The sequence below is a fragment of the Tripterygium wilfordii genome, chromosome 12 (genome assembly GCF_013401445.1).
Source record: "Tripterygium wilfordii isolate XIE 37 chromosome 12, ASM1340144v1, whole genome shotgun sequence".
Taxonomy (NCBI): Eukaryota; Viridiplantae; Streptophyta; class Magnoliopsida; order Celastrales; family Celastraceae; genus Tripterygium; species Tripterygium wilfordii.
The window spans coordinates 2,765,653-2,780,978 of NC_052243.1; the positions used below are offsets into that span (position 1 = coordinate 2,765,653).

At 36.4% G+C, this 15,326-nt stretch overlaps 2 protein-coding genes across 6 annotated transcripts; both read left to right on the top strand.

Moving 5' to 3' along the window:
* Positions 1-4,462: 4,462 nt before the first annotated feature.
* LOC120010707 (organic cation/carnitine transporter 7-like) lies at positions 4,463-8,794 on the top strand. Of its 5 annotated transcripts, XM_038861508.1 has the most exons (7): positions 4,463-4,744; positions 5,821-5,885; positions 6,055-6,323; positions 6,829-7,066; positions 7,444-7,960; positions 8,055-8,257; positions 8,514-8,794. In XM_038861508.1, the coding sequence occupies exons 3-7, from the start codon at positions 6,055-6,057 to the stop codon at positions 8,766-8,768; spliced, it is 1,482 nt and encodes a 493-aa protein (XP_038717436.1). In that variant the 5' UTR covers positions 4,463-4,744; positions 5,821-5,885; the 3' UTR covers positions 8,769-8,794. The 5 variants fall into 5 exon arrangements, with proteins under 5 accessions (XP_038717436.1, XP_038717435.1, XP_038717434.1 ...); XM_038861507.1 differs by lacking the exon at positions 5,821-5,885 and having other exon boundaries at positions 6,047-6,323; XM_038861506.1 differs by lacking the exon at positions 5,821-5,885.
* A 1,164-nt stretch (positions 8,795-9,958) lies between these two features.
* LOC120010709 lies at positions 9,959-15,011 on the top strand. The gene is made up of 6 exons (XM_038861510.1): positions 9,959-10,296; positions 10,746-10,890; positions 11,486-11,746; positions 12,830-12,911; positions 13,565-13,761; positions 14,408-15,011. Exons 1-6 carry the CDS (start codon positions 10,082-10,084, stop codon positions 14,672-14,674), a joined length of 1,167 nt encoding a protein of 388 aa, XP_038717438.1. The 5' UTR covers positions 9,959-10,081; the 3' UTR covers positions 14,675-15,011.
* The last annotated feature ends 315 nt before the right edge of the window (positions 15,012-15,326 follow it).

The window sequence follows — 15,326 nt, forward strand, 5'->3', positions numbered from 1 at the left end:
CCCGAAGGATTTCATTTGCCTGAAGCAAAGCCTAAAGGATTGTACTCAATCAAACTCCAACGGTCGTTATATGGGTTAAAACAATCCGGGCGCATGTGGTTTAACCGATTAAGTGAATACCTTGTTAAAGAAGGATTCACAAATGATCCGATTTGTCCATGCGTTTTTATTAAAAAATCAGAATCTGGATTTGTTATAATCGCTGTTTATGTTGATGATTTAAATTTAGTTGGGACTCCTGAAGAGCTCACTAAAGCTAGTAATTATTTAAAGAAAGAATTTGAGATGAAAGATCTTGGAAAGACAAAATATTGTCTTGGCCTTCAGATCGAACACTTGAACAATGGTATCTTTCTTCATCAAACCACTTATACTAAAAAAGTGTTAAAACAGTTCTATATGGATAAAGTTCACCCTTTGAGCACTCCAATGATAATTCGTTCACTTGATATTAAGAAAGATCCGTTTCGACCTCAAGATGAGGGGGAGACACTATTGGGTCCAGAAGTACCATATTTGAGTGCAATTGGATCGTTGATGTATCTAGCCAATTGTACCAGGCCAGATATTGCATTTGCTGTCAATTTACTTGCAAGGTATAGTTCTGCCCCTACTCGACGACACTGGAATGGAATAAAACATGTTCTTCGTTATCTAGGAGGTACAACCAATTTGGGTCTATTTTACTCATTTGATGCCAAGTCTCAGTTAGTTGGGTATGCAGATGCTGGTTATCTATCCGATCCTCACAGTGCAAAGTCTCAAACTGGTTATGTATTTCTTTATGGAAATACAGCTATTTCTTGGAAATCAGTGAAGCAGAAAATAACAGCAACTTCTTCTAATCATTCTGAGATACTGGCAATTCATGAAGCTAGTCGGGAATGTGTGTCGCTGAGATCAATGATTTCTCATATTCAAGAAAAGTGCGGACTTCAATCAGTTAAGAGTATCCCAACAGTCCTGTTTGAAGACAACGCTGCATGTATAACCCAGCTTCGAGGAGGATACATAAAAGGTGATAGAACTAAACACATCTCTCCAAAATTTTTCTATACACATGAACTCCAGAAGAGTGGTGATATAGATGTTCGGCAGATTCGCTCTCATGATAATCTGGCAGATTTATTTACGAAAGCACTACCACCTACAACATTCAAGAAGTTGGTCTATAATATTGGCATGCGACAACTCAAAGATCTTCTTGAGTCAGGGGAAGTAAAAATGTGAAGACAGTGGTGTGGATTGTACTCTTTTTCCTTTGACCAACGGTTTTTTCCCACAGGGTTTTCCTTGGCAAGGTTTTAATGAGGCAGTCTCCACACTGGTCACATCGAAATTGATGCACAAGAATGATGTACTCTTTTCCTTCGCTAAGGTTTTCATCCCATTGGATTTTTCCTTAGAAAGGTTTTAATGAGGCACATTCTTTGTGTACGTGGTCCGTGGTCATCCAAGGGGGAGTGTTATGAAACATTTAAGGTGGATGACCCAACTGAAGAGAATGAAAGCTACAACGGCTTCATTAAAGACTGAATGTATTATAACATTCAATTTAGTCTTTAATAAGTAATTAATACTTCCATTACGTTTGATATTATTTTGTATATAAAAACATGTAATGATGATTTGTTGAAGGATGAAGAAAGAAGAGAAAGAAGTATTCTCTTCCATTACTCTTCCATTTAATAACTAGATCAATTAAGTTCTATATTACATTATATTTACAACAAAATATAGGTTTTAACATTCACCCTAACCGTTAAGACAATGTACAAGGTAAATATTCAATTTTTTAATAATTGTGGGCATGAATAAATTAAAGCCGTCGAAGATTCTCTGATGGTCTAAGACTTTAAAAATCTATTTGGCGAAACGAATGGAAAGGGCAAAATTTGACCCCACAATAAACGTAAGCACTAATAATTCCTTAGGTATACCAAATAAGAAAATGATTGGCGTCATTAGATTTAAATATATATTGGTGATATAGAAGATCCCATGATTCATGATTAATTAGTGCATCAAATTCACTTGGTGGTGATAATTTAAGTATTGGTTATCCAGCAATCAACATTTGCTTGCGACAATTAATGACATCAATTTCTTGCAATACCCCACTCCTACGTTGTGGAAGTGGTGTAGATTGTCATAATACCATCAAACAACTTGATTTTATTTTCAATTATGTGACGTACCAATCTGCACAGTTACTTCAATCAGCTGAAAGTCTAAAACCATCTTCTACCCAAGGAGTATGGGATCCCACCTGGCCCTGGAGTCTTGAAGTGGAACATTGATAGTGCCTCCCTAGGAAAACCAGGGAGTGCAGGAGTAGGCGGCGTGTTATTGCGTGATGAAAATGGGTTGATCATCTGCCTATTCTCTTGTAGCGTGGGGATCCGTGAATGCAACGAGACTGAATTGTGGGCATTGAACACAGCTCTAAACCTCTCCCTATCTTCCTCCATGCCTGCATGCTCAGGAATTATTTTGGAAACTGACTCACTAAACGCTTTCAAATGGGCTGCTCAACAGTGTGAATCTCCTTGGAGACTTGCCCATCTTTCTAACACCATTGCTTTAGCTCAGATTCAGATTCACAATCTCTCTCTTCTGCACATCCTGAGGGAAGGAAATTCAATAGCAGACCTATACTCGCTAAGGAATGAGTTAGGAGAACTTCAGACTTTATACTTTGGCTCTGATTATGTACTTTTCTATGGGGTTCCTTGGAGTTGAATGCTCCAATTTACCTTGTCTTTTTTTTTTTTTTTTTTCTCTTCTCCCTTTAGGCCATCATTTTTGATGCCCTTCTGTTTTTGCTTCCCTTTGTTTCAATATATTCTGCTGTTTATCAAAAAAAAAACTTGATTCTCTGTCTATGTTTCCCACTAAGACTATATAAACTACTCATGATTAACGTTAAATAGTTCAGGGTTTTTTTTTTGGCATAACATGTTTATTGCGATCCACTACACTCTAATAGAATTGAAGTATAGAACTATATATAGCATTAATATATCCAATTGGTATTTAATTAACACAATTATTTGATAGGTCTTTTTTTGGAAAAAAAAATAAAAATAAAAGAGGCAAAAGGGGATGCGGACAATCGTTAGCAAATTTAATTAGCTTGTAGAGGTTGGCAATGGCCATTTCCCTCAAAAGCTACATGCCACTATCCTCTCCTTTTTCTCTCCAAGTCTTTTTTTCTATCTAATTTTTTTTTTTATTATTGCCGTTTTTTGAGATGCGGCTCCAATGCTTTCCTCCGCAAAAACTTTAAGGGCACTTGCAATGGTAGAGTTTTGTTGGGCCAACAAAGATGTTATCTTTTACTAATGTGGTTGCATTGTGAAAAGTGTTTTGCTTATGTGGTTGTATTGGGAGAAATGTTTTGCTGCTGTAGATGTATTGGTATTTTGTGTTTTGGTGTAGTTTTGTTGTGGATAATATGGAGGAATGAAATGTTGTTGGCCTCCATGTTGGGTGGGAAGAGAAAGTGTATAAAAATTTGTGTTTTGCTAATGTGACTGTATTAGAATACGTGATTGACTTGACTTTTTGTGTAATAAAGGTGAGACCCAAGATTAATTTTGTTGGGGACATTAGCACTTGCAACATTGCAAGTGTCTCCCCCTCGGGACCCGACATCTTGGGGTCCATGATTAGTACATAAAAAAGTTTGTTTTTATTAAAGGCATAATAAAATGATATACTTTTCTAACTATAAAGGGAAAAAATGGAAATGGATAATCTCAGAATAAATTGTTCCAAATTGGGTAGTTTGTCACAAAGAACCGAGTTTAGACTCATATCGAATGTTTAAAAGATAATTTGTTTCTCAATTATCAAAAAAATTATTTAAATTTAGTATCCGTATGAATTCTGACTATTTGGATTGCACGATTATTTATGACTTTTTTTTGATAAACTATCCATGTTAATTATATAAATTAAGAAAAAACAAAGGAATGATTTGGTCCTCAACTTCATGAAGCATTAAAGAAAGTGTTTTGGTAGTAGCTTTTGGCAGCATTATGATATATCACAGTTTTTTATTTTAAAAAAAAATTCATAAACCATGAAAATAACTCAATTTGGAGTGCTCTCCACAATACAACAAAACACCCTCCCATAATCCCATGCATGAGTTCTATATTCAAAAGCCCAAGGAATCCAAAAGCCCACATGACAGGCCCAAAACCCAACTGAAATATATATTCAACGTTTTTCTCCCAATGAATCCAAAAGCCCTTGGTTGATAATTTTTTAGGCCCAAGCCGTATTTGGGCTTTTGGATGAAGATCGGCTCCTAGGGCTGGACGTCATATAGTCAGAAGCCCAAACTATTCATTAGAGTTCCGAGTGGCTCCGACTGGTCGTGATCGCCGGCACCGTTTCTTATTCAGGTTCCCCTTTTACGTGTGTGTATATATTTCTTTTATTTGTTTTGTTAGAAGAAATTAGAGGAGATGTGGTTGGTTTGATGGTTTGATTTCTTACAAGTCGGAGAAGACTAAAATAGAATACACCGACAACGATATCCGTTTTGTGTAGGAACAAACGCAACGGAGACTTTTTTTTTCCGCAATCAACCCTTCTCTCTGATCACAATAAAGCTCATTTCTTGTGTTGACTTCTCGTATTCTCCTTTTCCTTTGGAAAAATCCAAACCAGGAAGATTTTGAAAGAAGACGAAGACGGAGACACGATCTGCATTGGTATTAGCTCCAATTAGGTTCGTTGCTTGATCTCGTTTCTCTGGCTTAGAACAATTTTTATACGATATTTGTGGATTGACCTGATGTGTAGTTTTCTTTGCTTGATTTTGTTTTCCTTTCGATCTTTTGCCGTGGCTTTTGACCCATAAACGAATATGACTCTGACTAGTTATGTATTTTGATGGGTCTGTGAATGTTGGCAAATTGACAATGTGTATCTGCTTTCCCACGAACGGTGTTGTGCTGTGTTGTGTTATCAACAATTGCATTCTGTTGAATTTATGGTTCGTTTCAATTTTCTTTCTTTGATATCCAAGATGTGCCTTTTTAATCTTGGAAGTAGATGTGTATATCTGTTTTGGATAATATGCAGGCTATAGAGATTTAAATGAAAATTTTATTTATGTATGCGTGAAAACATATGTCTAGCTTCCATTAAGGAATCTGAATATATTTAGATGCGAAGTTCTTAGTAAGGTTTTCCTCCATAAAGTCCATGAAACAGCACTGTGACCATAAGTAGTTATTTGGCATGGGTATCATTGTTCAACAGTGGAGTGTCTTGACACACAAAGACCTTTAAAAGATGGCATATTGGCCCTTAGGTTATAGCTCAGTGGTGACACACACATTTTAAAAAAATTTCCTACTCTCCCTTTTTATTCTATAGGTAGGAAGTGTTGTGCTTTATTGAATTTTTTACGTGAATTCCAATTCCAACTGTTTTTTGTTTTGGGAATTTTCTTTTAAAGAAAAGCGAAGAGAAAGTCATAATTTGACATCCTTAATATTCTAAATAGTATTGAATGCAAATAAACATTCCTTTGCTAAACAAGATATTCATGCAGCTTCAAAATTCTTGAGTTGCTCTATTGTTATTAGTGTGCACAACCTCATCAAACCTTGCGAAGAATATGCTGTGTATGATAATAAAATGGATATAATCCCCCCTTCACATTATGAAATTTATGGACACAGATTTGATATTAAGTTATTAAAATCTGTAGATGCTTACAACTCTTATATTCAAAGGAGGTGATTCAAGAATACATGGATACAAATTTTCTATTTATAAATTATGTTTCTTTTGCAGCAGTGCTGCATTGTTCTTCTTATAAGATCATGCATATTGTCTTGTGATAATGATGTTTCACTCTGGTTAGTGCTGCAACTTGAAGCTGCATAAACGATTCTGGTTTGAATCTTTTATATATGTTCAAACAATTCCTCTAACTCATTTCATCCATTGAGTTACTTTTTCTCTTCAGCGAATATTTTCATCAAGTTCAAATATAAATCGATTTGTCTTGTTTATTGAGATTTTTAGATGGCAGATGGAACACCGACATACAATGTGGATGAAGCTCTTGTGGCCTTGGGGTTTGGAAAATTCCAATACTATGTGCTTGGTTATGCAGCCATGGGCTGGGTTTCTGAAGCGATGGAAATGATGCTTCTCTCTTTCGTAGGACCAGCAGTTCAGACTGCTTGGGGTCTTTCTTCTAGCCAAGAGAGCTTTATAACTAGTGTGGTTTTTGCTGGCATGTTAGTTGGAGCATATTCATGGGGGCTAGTTTCGGATAAATATGGACGAAGGTGAGCCCTTTTCATTTATTTATTGTTTGCCTAAACTCGATACTTTGGGAACTTGTCTAATGTTTCTGTTGCTTCCATTACATATTTAACATGCTATGTAATTGTCTATAAATAGAATTATAACACACTTTATTTCCTTGAAAATACTGAGGTTCTACAGCCTTTCATATGCATAACTCAAAGCAAGCTCTTTGAGTGAGAGTTGCTGCTCTTCATGGGGGGTTATAATCCCCAATATTATGTTTTCATATTCATGGCTTGACTGTTTCACCTATGAAAAACTGAAAAAGAAAAGGTCTTCTTGGATAGCTTGTTAAAATCAAGTTTTACATATCTGATCTAACCCGGAGATTTGGATAAAGACAAAAAAGTTTTACCACCTTGGTATGCTGAGCAATAACTACATCTTTCTTCGGAGTTTCCCTTGAAGTGGAACTACAAATGCCACTGCAACATGCCAACATCTAATAATTTTCACGAGTCTTATTTCTGTGTACTTCTTCAGGAAAGGATTCTTAATCACAGCAGTGGTTACTTCTGTAGCTGGTTTTCTGAGTGCCTTTTCCCCAAATTATCTTTCTTTGATTGCTCTACGTTGTTTGGTCGGTGTTGGTTTGGGAGGTGGTCCTGTACTTGTATCCTGGTTTCTAGAATTTATCCCTGCTCCAAGCAGAGGCACTTGGATGGTTATATTTTCAGCATTTTGGACGGTGGGAACAATTCTTGAGGCCTCACTTGCCTGGGTATGCTTGTTATTTCTTTTGGAGCATTGCTGTCATAGTTCAATTATCTAGTAGATTTGATTGGTTTGTGCTGATATATACACATGGGCTTACATATGAACAAAGACATACATATATGGTTAATGTTTGATCTTGTGAAGCACAAGGGCTCCATATCATTGCATCTTGTTAGGAGTTATCGATGCTTGCATTTTACCCCGAGATAACGAAAAAAAATGAAAGGTTAATTAACCAGCACTTCAAGTTTTGATAGATATTCACACTCTTAAATGTTAAAATATGGTGATTTATTGTAATAATATGGTGATTTATTGTAGTTTAAAATTGATATACTGATATTATGATAAGCAACCGGTACTATGGTATATTTTTCACAGCTGGTCATGCCAAGATTGGGTTGGAGATGGTTGCTTGCATTATCTGCTGTTCCATCATCTCTTCTCCTTTTATTCTATGGAGTGACACCAGAATCACCAAGGTTTTTATGTTTGAATGGTAGAAGAAAGGATGCACAGAATGTTTTGGAGAAAATCGCAAGACTAAATGGAACAAAGTTGCCTCCTGGTATTTTAGTTTCTGAACGCGAACTTGAGGAACATGGAAAGAATATTTCATCGGAGGGTTCAAAGTTACTCGGTGAAGATAAAAGTTCTGAAGGTTTAGAATCTAACTTTGGGGGCATCTCGTCACTGTTGATTCTTTTTTCTCCGAGATTAGTTAGGTCAACCCTGTTGTTATGGATGGTATTTTTTGGGAATGCATTTTCATATTATGGCCTGGTGTTACTCACCACCGAGCTGAACAATGGTAATAATAGATGCGGCCCAACTCAAATTCAGTCAGAAAAGAGCCAGGATGTTAGCTACAAAGATGTTTTTATCACTAGTTTTGCAGGTTAGTCGCATAATTTCCTTTTTCTTATTTGATTACTCTTCCAACTCATTTAGGACTGCTGAGTAACAATTTTTGAATTTTGATTTGCTTCAAGAATTTCCTGGGCTTCTTATATCTGCTGCCACGGTGGATAGATTTGGTCGCAAGCTTTCGATGTCATCCATGTTCTTCATATGTTGCATTTTCCTACTCCCCTTGCTCTTCCATCAGCCTCCGGAACTAACTACTGTTCTTCTGTTTGGAGCTCGAATATGTATCACATCAACCTTCACAGTGGTTTATATATATGCTCCAGAGGTAAACTATGGGATTTCATTTATCATTTTAAAAGGTGAATTGCCGTTCATGTCCTTTATCGTGCATCATTACAAAGGAAAAAAAGGGAAAGAAAGTGAATAATGTGATATCAATATATGCCACATGACGCAGGTTGTATAAGAAAGAGCTGAATATTCTAAACGCATCTCATTTGATTTTTATCTCAAAGTTGGCATCCTTGTACATGAAAGCATTTTCAGTCGGGACCAAGTGCTGATCACTTTTTTAAATGCAGATATACCCAACCTCTGTTAGATCGTTCGGTGTTGGAGTTGCAAGCTCAATAGGAAGAATTGGTGGAATGGTTTGTCCTCTCGTGGCGATAGGTTTGGTACATGGATGTCATCAAACCGCATCCATAATTCTTTTTGAAGTTGTAATTTTTCTATCTGGGATTTGTGTTTCGCTCTTCCCATTTGAAACCAAGGGCCGTGATTTGAGTGATAGTGTATTAAGCTTAAAAACAACTGATGAAGAAATTCAACTGTAGCGTAGGTTAGATCATCTGTATTCGTCATCAGTAACATAAAGCAAATATATTCTTCCATTGTTGTGCTCATGTCATCTTACGGGCTTTCTGGCTTAATATTTCTTGGATCCTTATAATCTCTTATGCATTCTGTTTGCATTAGTGCATGCAAAGATCAATGTATGCCCTACTGGAATGGTGGGTTTCAATCAGAACTCCAGCTTTGAAAGTCCATCGATGCCTATTTGAATGATGGTCTACTGGTCTCAAGTCCGGTCTGGTGCTCTAACAATGACCTGAGTTTGGGCCTTCTTCATGAATTCTACATTATTGGGATCTCAAGAAGAGACATACATACACATGAGTGGATGTAGATGTGAGAAGTTTATGCAAATCCCCTTATCCAGTTATCCGACCCTGACATGAAAAAAGACAAGTCTGAATATTCTTGTGATGGTGACATCAACCGTTCGAATTCTCCGTGGACCATAATGATAGTGTATGAAGGTCAATAATACTTTGAGACCAACGGTGCATAATCTAAGAGCTAAAATAATTACGCAAACGAATAATTAGTTGAACGACAACAATTTTGCATGTAAAGAACAATCCATTATCCATCCATTACGGTGTGAATTCGAGTCTCGCCCCTTTCTATCTTGTGTGAAAAATAGCTAAAATAATTATAAAAAAACAGAAAATTTGAGAAGCAAATATTTAAACTAGTTGATTGTTAATATAATTATTATAATTATAGATGACAATTAGTGCCCGATCTACGTGGATTTTTCCTGATTTGAGGCTTGTGTGGTGTGGGGTGGGGTAAAGAATCTCAACCCTCATGCGGGATGGGGACGGGTTTGCCCCCCAATCTGCCCTGCTACACACATATATATATATATATAATAATAATTATATATGTATATATAAACACACCCACATGCGTAAGATAGTTTTATTTTTAGATCTCATTTTAATAATGAATGATTTTTTAACACAATATATTGAATTATTGTGTTTCTTCAATCAAAAAATATTAAGTAGCTTAGTTGGTATGTGTATTAGTGCCCCGACATGCGGGGTAACATTTTTTTTCCCTAGAGAAATAATTATGTTATTTATTAAAATAGTTATAAATTAATTTTTTTAAGGTAAATATATAATATAAATATATTAAGAGGGTAGAGTAACAGACGGTGAGCTGCACGTGAGTGACCCGCTTCTCCTTTGTTCATTTTACGGTCGATAAGAGGAAGAACAAGGAGAACGTATTTTGGAAGCAGAGGCCAGAGAGTGCATCAATCGTACATATCAATAAAGGGGCAGCCGCAGAGATGGGTCCGATGTGGGTTTTATCGCCCAAGCTTCAGGGATCGTCGTTTTGGGTCGACAGCGTGAGTACTGGGAGTGGAGGATGGGCTACTCTCGTTGCGCTCCTCTTCATACTCATCTGCCACTGCATCAAGAGGTTCTTCTATTCTGCGTCGTCCAAACCACTTGTTGATTCTATCGCTCCTGCTACGATTGTATCAGATCATTCCCAACTCAGGTATCTCCTTGCTCCTCTGCAGGTTCACTCAATGGCTGCTTCTGCTCTGATTTAGGATTTTACGCGATTTGATTTTTTTTGGCATTCATTGTAGTTATCTCTTGCCTCTGCTTAGGTTTCTTTCAACTGGGTCTTTTTTTGAATTGATTCATTTTCATGTATATTGCTTATATTGAATTGGGTACTGGTTTATTTATGCTGCGCTGCTCTTTTTCTCGCTTGATGCTTATATAATTTCGGTACAGGTAAAAATTTATCGTGGTTGTATTTTGTATCTCTATTTTCATTGGCCTTTTGTGTTTTTTTTTTCCCATGTTAGTTTTAGTCTATTAAAACTTCCAACTCTTAATGTATTTTCAATTTAGTTACGTGTTACTCTAATTGTATTAAGAGCTATCCCTTTCGTTGGGGGTTGCCTTGTGAATTCTGAATTCTGATTGCTTGTGCAGGGTCTCTGAGATCGTATCAGATGCTGATTTAAAATTATTGATTGAAAATTTGAATGAGAATATCGATGAGAATGTAAGATGGGAGAATGTCGTAGACAAAAGGAATAATCTTCTGTCCTATAAGGCAAAATGCTGCAAACCTAAGGTAACTTCTTCATACTCAATTTCAAGTCCTACAGAGATGCTGAAATGGTTATATGTCTTATTTCACATATTTAGTCGTTAGCTGTTCGATTCTCTTTCCAGAGTAAAGGGAGGATATCTTTTTATTTTACATTTTAATTTATTCTATTAAATTTTTTTCCTACCCATCATTATCTCGAGTATTTTGGTTTGTAGATGCTTTGATCCTTAGTGTAAGGAAGCCTAACTCTTGCAGTTTTCTCCACGTCCCTCCTCTCCTGAGTCCTGCCTACTCCTGACAGACACATGCCTTTTGCGCCATTGTTTTGTTGCTTATTGGAAACCATAATGTTTACTTATGTATGATTATATGGATGTATTACTGGCTTTAATTAAATTTTTTGTCCTTTGACAAGTTTGATCTGCTTTTTAAACTCAATGGCTTTGCATCCATTCAAAACAATTCTGTTGCTTTGTAGATGCACTAGTCCCATTTTTGGGAGTTTAACAATTGGAACCTCTGTTTCCAATATGATTATACCCTAGTTTGCCGTTTCACTTATTGATAAATTAATATCTAGCTGATGTAAGTTGGTGTACATTTGTTTTTGTTTTAGGACGGTCCTTTGAAATACTGGAGTGTGACAGTTTTTGAGAATTGCTCGCCTGAGATTCTGAGGGACTTCTACATGGACAATGATTATAGGAAGCAGTGGGACAAGACTGTGATTGAGCATGAGCAGCTGCAGGTGGATAAAACTACTGGAATAGAAATTGGCCGCACAATTAAGAAATTTCCACTTTTGACACCTAGGGAGTATGTACTAGCATGGAAATTGTGGGAGGGAAACGATAAATCATTCTACTGCTTTATCAAGGTACTTGTCACCAAAATTGTAGCGTTGCTCAACCTATCAGTAGTATTTATTATCTATATTTGGTAGTGGTTAAGATATTTCGGAGAACTTCAGCTGGTTTGTAGTTATGATTGTTTCTGATCTCTCTCTCTCTCTCTCTCTTTCTCTCTCCCCTGCACCCCATTGTATTTTCTGTATCACTTGGCGGTGTTAGAATAAAGGGAAAAGACAAATTGGAGACCCTTTGGTCTTGAAACACAAGATTTGTAGGCATCAGAAGATCCTAGTTTGCATAGCCTCATTTTGGAATTGTACATATATTTTTTCCGATGAATTTTATCATTTTGACCAAATTATGTATTCATAATCATCGCAAAAAAAGAGAGTAATATATCAACTCAATTTGTGAGGGTTGTCTTAGATGCACCAGATGCAGTGAAATTTGTCATGGGCACACCCACTTATTTAGGTTTGAAATTTAAGATCTTCATTATTGTTATCATCGTCATTTACAAGATTTCTTCCATGATTCATAAACCTGTAAAGGATCTGAAGGAGTATTGCATCTTATTTATTCCTTTGGAAAAAGAATTTCTTTATATCATAAGGGATTTGGCTATTCTCTGGTAAGTTTGTATATGTATATATTTTTTCCCTTTAAGTTGTGGGTCTGAATATATCTGGATTTGAAGGACAGAAGATTCTTCCTTTTTTCTGTGACATTTTCTCTTTTACATTCTCATTGATATTCTCATTCAATAATATTAAATCAGCGTTTGATATGAGATTGGGTCTTATCAGGAAACTTCCAACTGCGTAAGAGAATTCCTGCTGTTTCTTATGGATTATTCGAGGAGATTGTGTTTGTGAAGGAAATGATCTACTATAGTATTTTATGGAAATAACTCACTTAACCCAGTGAGGTGTTCAAAATCAATGTTTAATAAATAATGGAACAGCAGTAACTTGCTGACAATGTAAAATCTGTATCTGCAACAATTATCCCCGGATTCAATTTTTTTGGTGCTATTGTTATTTAAGCATTTTCCATTAGTTATAATCGCTTGATATACCATTTTAATCTTTGTTAAAAACCATGGTCAGGAATGTGAACATCCATTGGCACCACCTCAGAAGAAGTACGTACGTGTGCAGTTTTTTAGTTCTGGTTGGAAGATCAGGAAAGGCAAGTGCTTGATTTATATCCTTTCAATATATTCCCTTTTTATAATGCTTTGAGTCTTTCACATTTGCCCGGACATTGGTTTCTACTTCATCAAACTGTTTGCTTTACCATTTGTCCCTCCCTTTCTTATTCTTTTCCAATCAATATTAGGAAGGAAAAAAGATAAGAAACATGCTTTCATGATTTGCAAGGCATTAGAACAAAACGTGGGAACTATTGGCCAAGTGGTGGCCTACTCCTTAAGACTTGAAAACAGCGGAAAGTTCGAGTCCTCTCGTACGCTAATAATGATAATAACAATAATAAATAAAAATAACTTACCAAAACAAAAAAGAAAAGGAATAGCAATGCATTACAAATTATTCTATAGGTGTGCTTGGCTATGTCTTCATTCCCCATATGGTAGGCCAATTGAAAATTTTCTTGCTGCTTAATCTCTACTCAAGCATATTCATTTTTGTGTAGTAATCATCAATTTTTCTCGCTTTTTTCATTGCAAAACAGGAAAGAAAAGGTTTTCTTGGTCTAACTTGAGGCTAACTTGTTAAAGAAGATGATATCTATGTTCTTTATTCTTTGGTTCAAACTAAATTCTGCTGCTACATAAACATGATTAGCCTGATATTTTTGTGTCGTCAAATATGGTGTTATAGTACCTGGAAGAAACGCGAGTGAGATCTTGATGTTTCACCAAGAAGATTCTGGTTTGAACGGGGAAATGGCAAAGCTGGCATTTGCTAGAGGCATATGGAGTTATGTGTGTAAGATGGAAAAGGCACTGTGCAAGTACTCAACTATGAACCATATAAGGGCAAGTGCAGCTGTTTCTTCCACCAGTCTTATTCAGAAGGTCAGGACTAACTTCTAAGAAATTAGCATTTCCTGATTCTGAAACATGGCCAAATGATCTTGTTATTTTTCAATCCTTGATAAGAGATCATTTCCTGAATCCTTCAGTGTGTTTAAATATGGTGTTCTTTGAAAAAGTATGTGCTACCTCAATCTCAAATAAAAATGCCGTGAATGATTCTATGTAAGACTTCCTAGTAAAATACCTCTTGGAGCAATGATTCTTTGTATGTCTAGGTTTTGTTGTAAATTGGTAGCAGCATGGTGTGTGTAATAGCCTCTGGCCAGTGATTCCGCATAGCACAAACTTTTTTGTCTGTTGAGCATAGACCCGGTATTTGTCACCATGCCGCTGTTAATACATCATTCTGATACTCTAAAAGTAGATGTCATGATCACTACCACAGTATCACAAGAAAGTACAATCTTTTCTGTATTAACTTAGTCATCTGAATTAGGGTCGTATTTCGTTTATTGATTGAATTGGATGATACCCAGGGCTTGATGCTCCATTGATTCACAGGATGATCATGATTTGTGAACATGCCTTTGCATTCTCTGTGTATGCTACTTTTTTTTTCTTAATTGTTTCATCGTTCTCATCAGCGTTCTTCATGTGTTTTAACTTGATATTTTATCGTACTCAGGTTCCACCTGAATTAGATAATGTCGATAGTATAGATGCACCGGCAACTCCTGTTGCAAGTACTGGACAATTTACTAGTGAAGCCAGAGACAAGAAATTATCTAAAAGGCCATCAAGGAAATTACTAGCTAATGGTTTGATCCTCCTTGGGGGTTTGGTATGCCTCTCTCGTGGTCACTCTAGCCTCGGTGCTAAAGTTGCCATGGCGTATATCTTGACAAAGTGGCGCAAGCATGGTGCTTCATCCAGCCAAGATAGGAGCAGCTGAGGTATCCAAATGAATTGCATTCTCGGTACTGATTCTGGGCAAGTCTGAAAAGTTTGGCACTTCCAACATAATTAACATTCGGATGGTATCTATAAGCTGACATGTGCCCCATTTGTTCAAGAAGCTATGGGGCTTTGAGATGTGAAATAAATTTTAATAATTGTAACTATTTGCTTCTGTATATATGATCACTTCTTGTTGTGCCCATCATCCATAATTCTATTTTGACAGTGTTGTGATATTATAGGGGGTGTTTTGAGCAAATAAGATAATGGTACTTTTTTGACCGAATTAGTTGAATCAGAATATGAAAGGGGAGCACTTCTGGTGTGGTGTATACAAGTTGTCAAATTAAGCTGTTTGAGGCAAACGCAGGGGGTGCCCCTTGACAGGACATTTTGAAGGCATGTGTTGCTGTCTTTGCCCCTTTTTGTGCAAACTCGTAATTCACTGTTATAGATTTGTTGCCTGCAATGGAGTATTGAACACAAACAAAAAAAATGATCAATGGGCATTTGATATTGTAATGGAAGTGGAAATTGATACTACAAATGGGTTAAAAGAATGTGGAACTGCTGATGAATGGCAACTCTGGAATAATCGGATACTCTGTCCTACGACGTGACTCATTTCTTCATTCACCTATCTCTGA

Excerpts from the sequence above, each read along its gene's own strand:
- LOC120010707 (XM_038861505.1), top strand. Across the intron at positions 6,324-6,828 it reads TCGGATAAATATGGACGAAG|GAAAGGATTCTTAATCACAG; the intron begins GTGAGCCCTTTT and ends GTACTTCTTCAG. Across the intron at positions 7,067-7,443 it reads TTGAGGCCTCACTTGCCTGG|CTGGTCATGCCAAGATTGGG; the intron begins GTATGCTTGTTA and ends TATTTTTCACAG.
- LOC120010709 (XM_038861510.1), top strand. The coding sequence starts at position 10,082 with ATGGGTCCGATGTGGGTTTTATCGCCCAAGCTTCAGGGATCGTCGTTT. Across the intron at positions 11,747-12,829 it reads CATTCTACTGCTTTATCAAG|GAATGTGAACATCCATTGGC; the intron begins GTACTTGTCACC and ends AACCATGGTCAG. Across the intron at positions 13,762-14,407 it reads CCACCAGTCTTATTCAGAAG|GTTCCACCTGAATTAGATAA; the intron begins GTCAGGACTAAC and ends TATCGTACTCAG.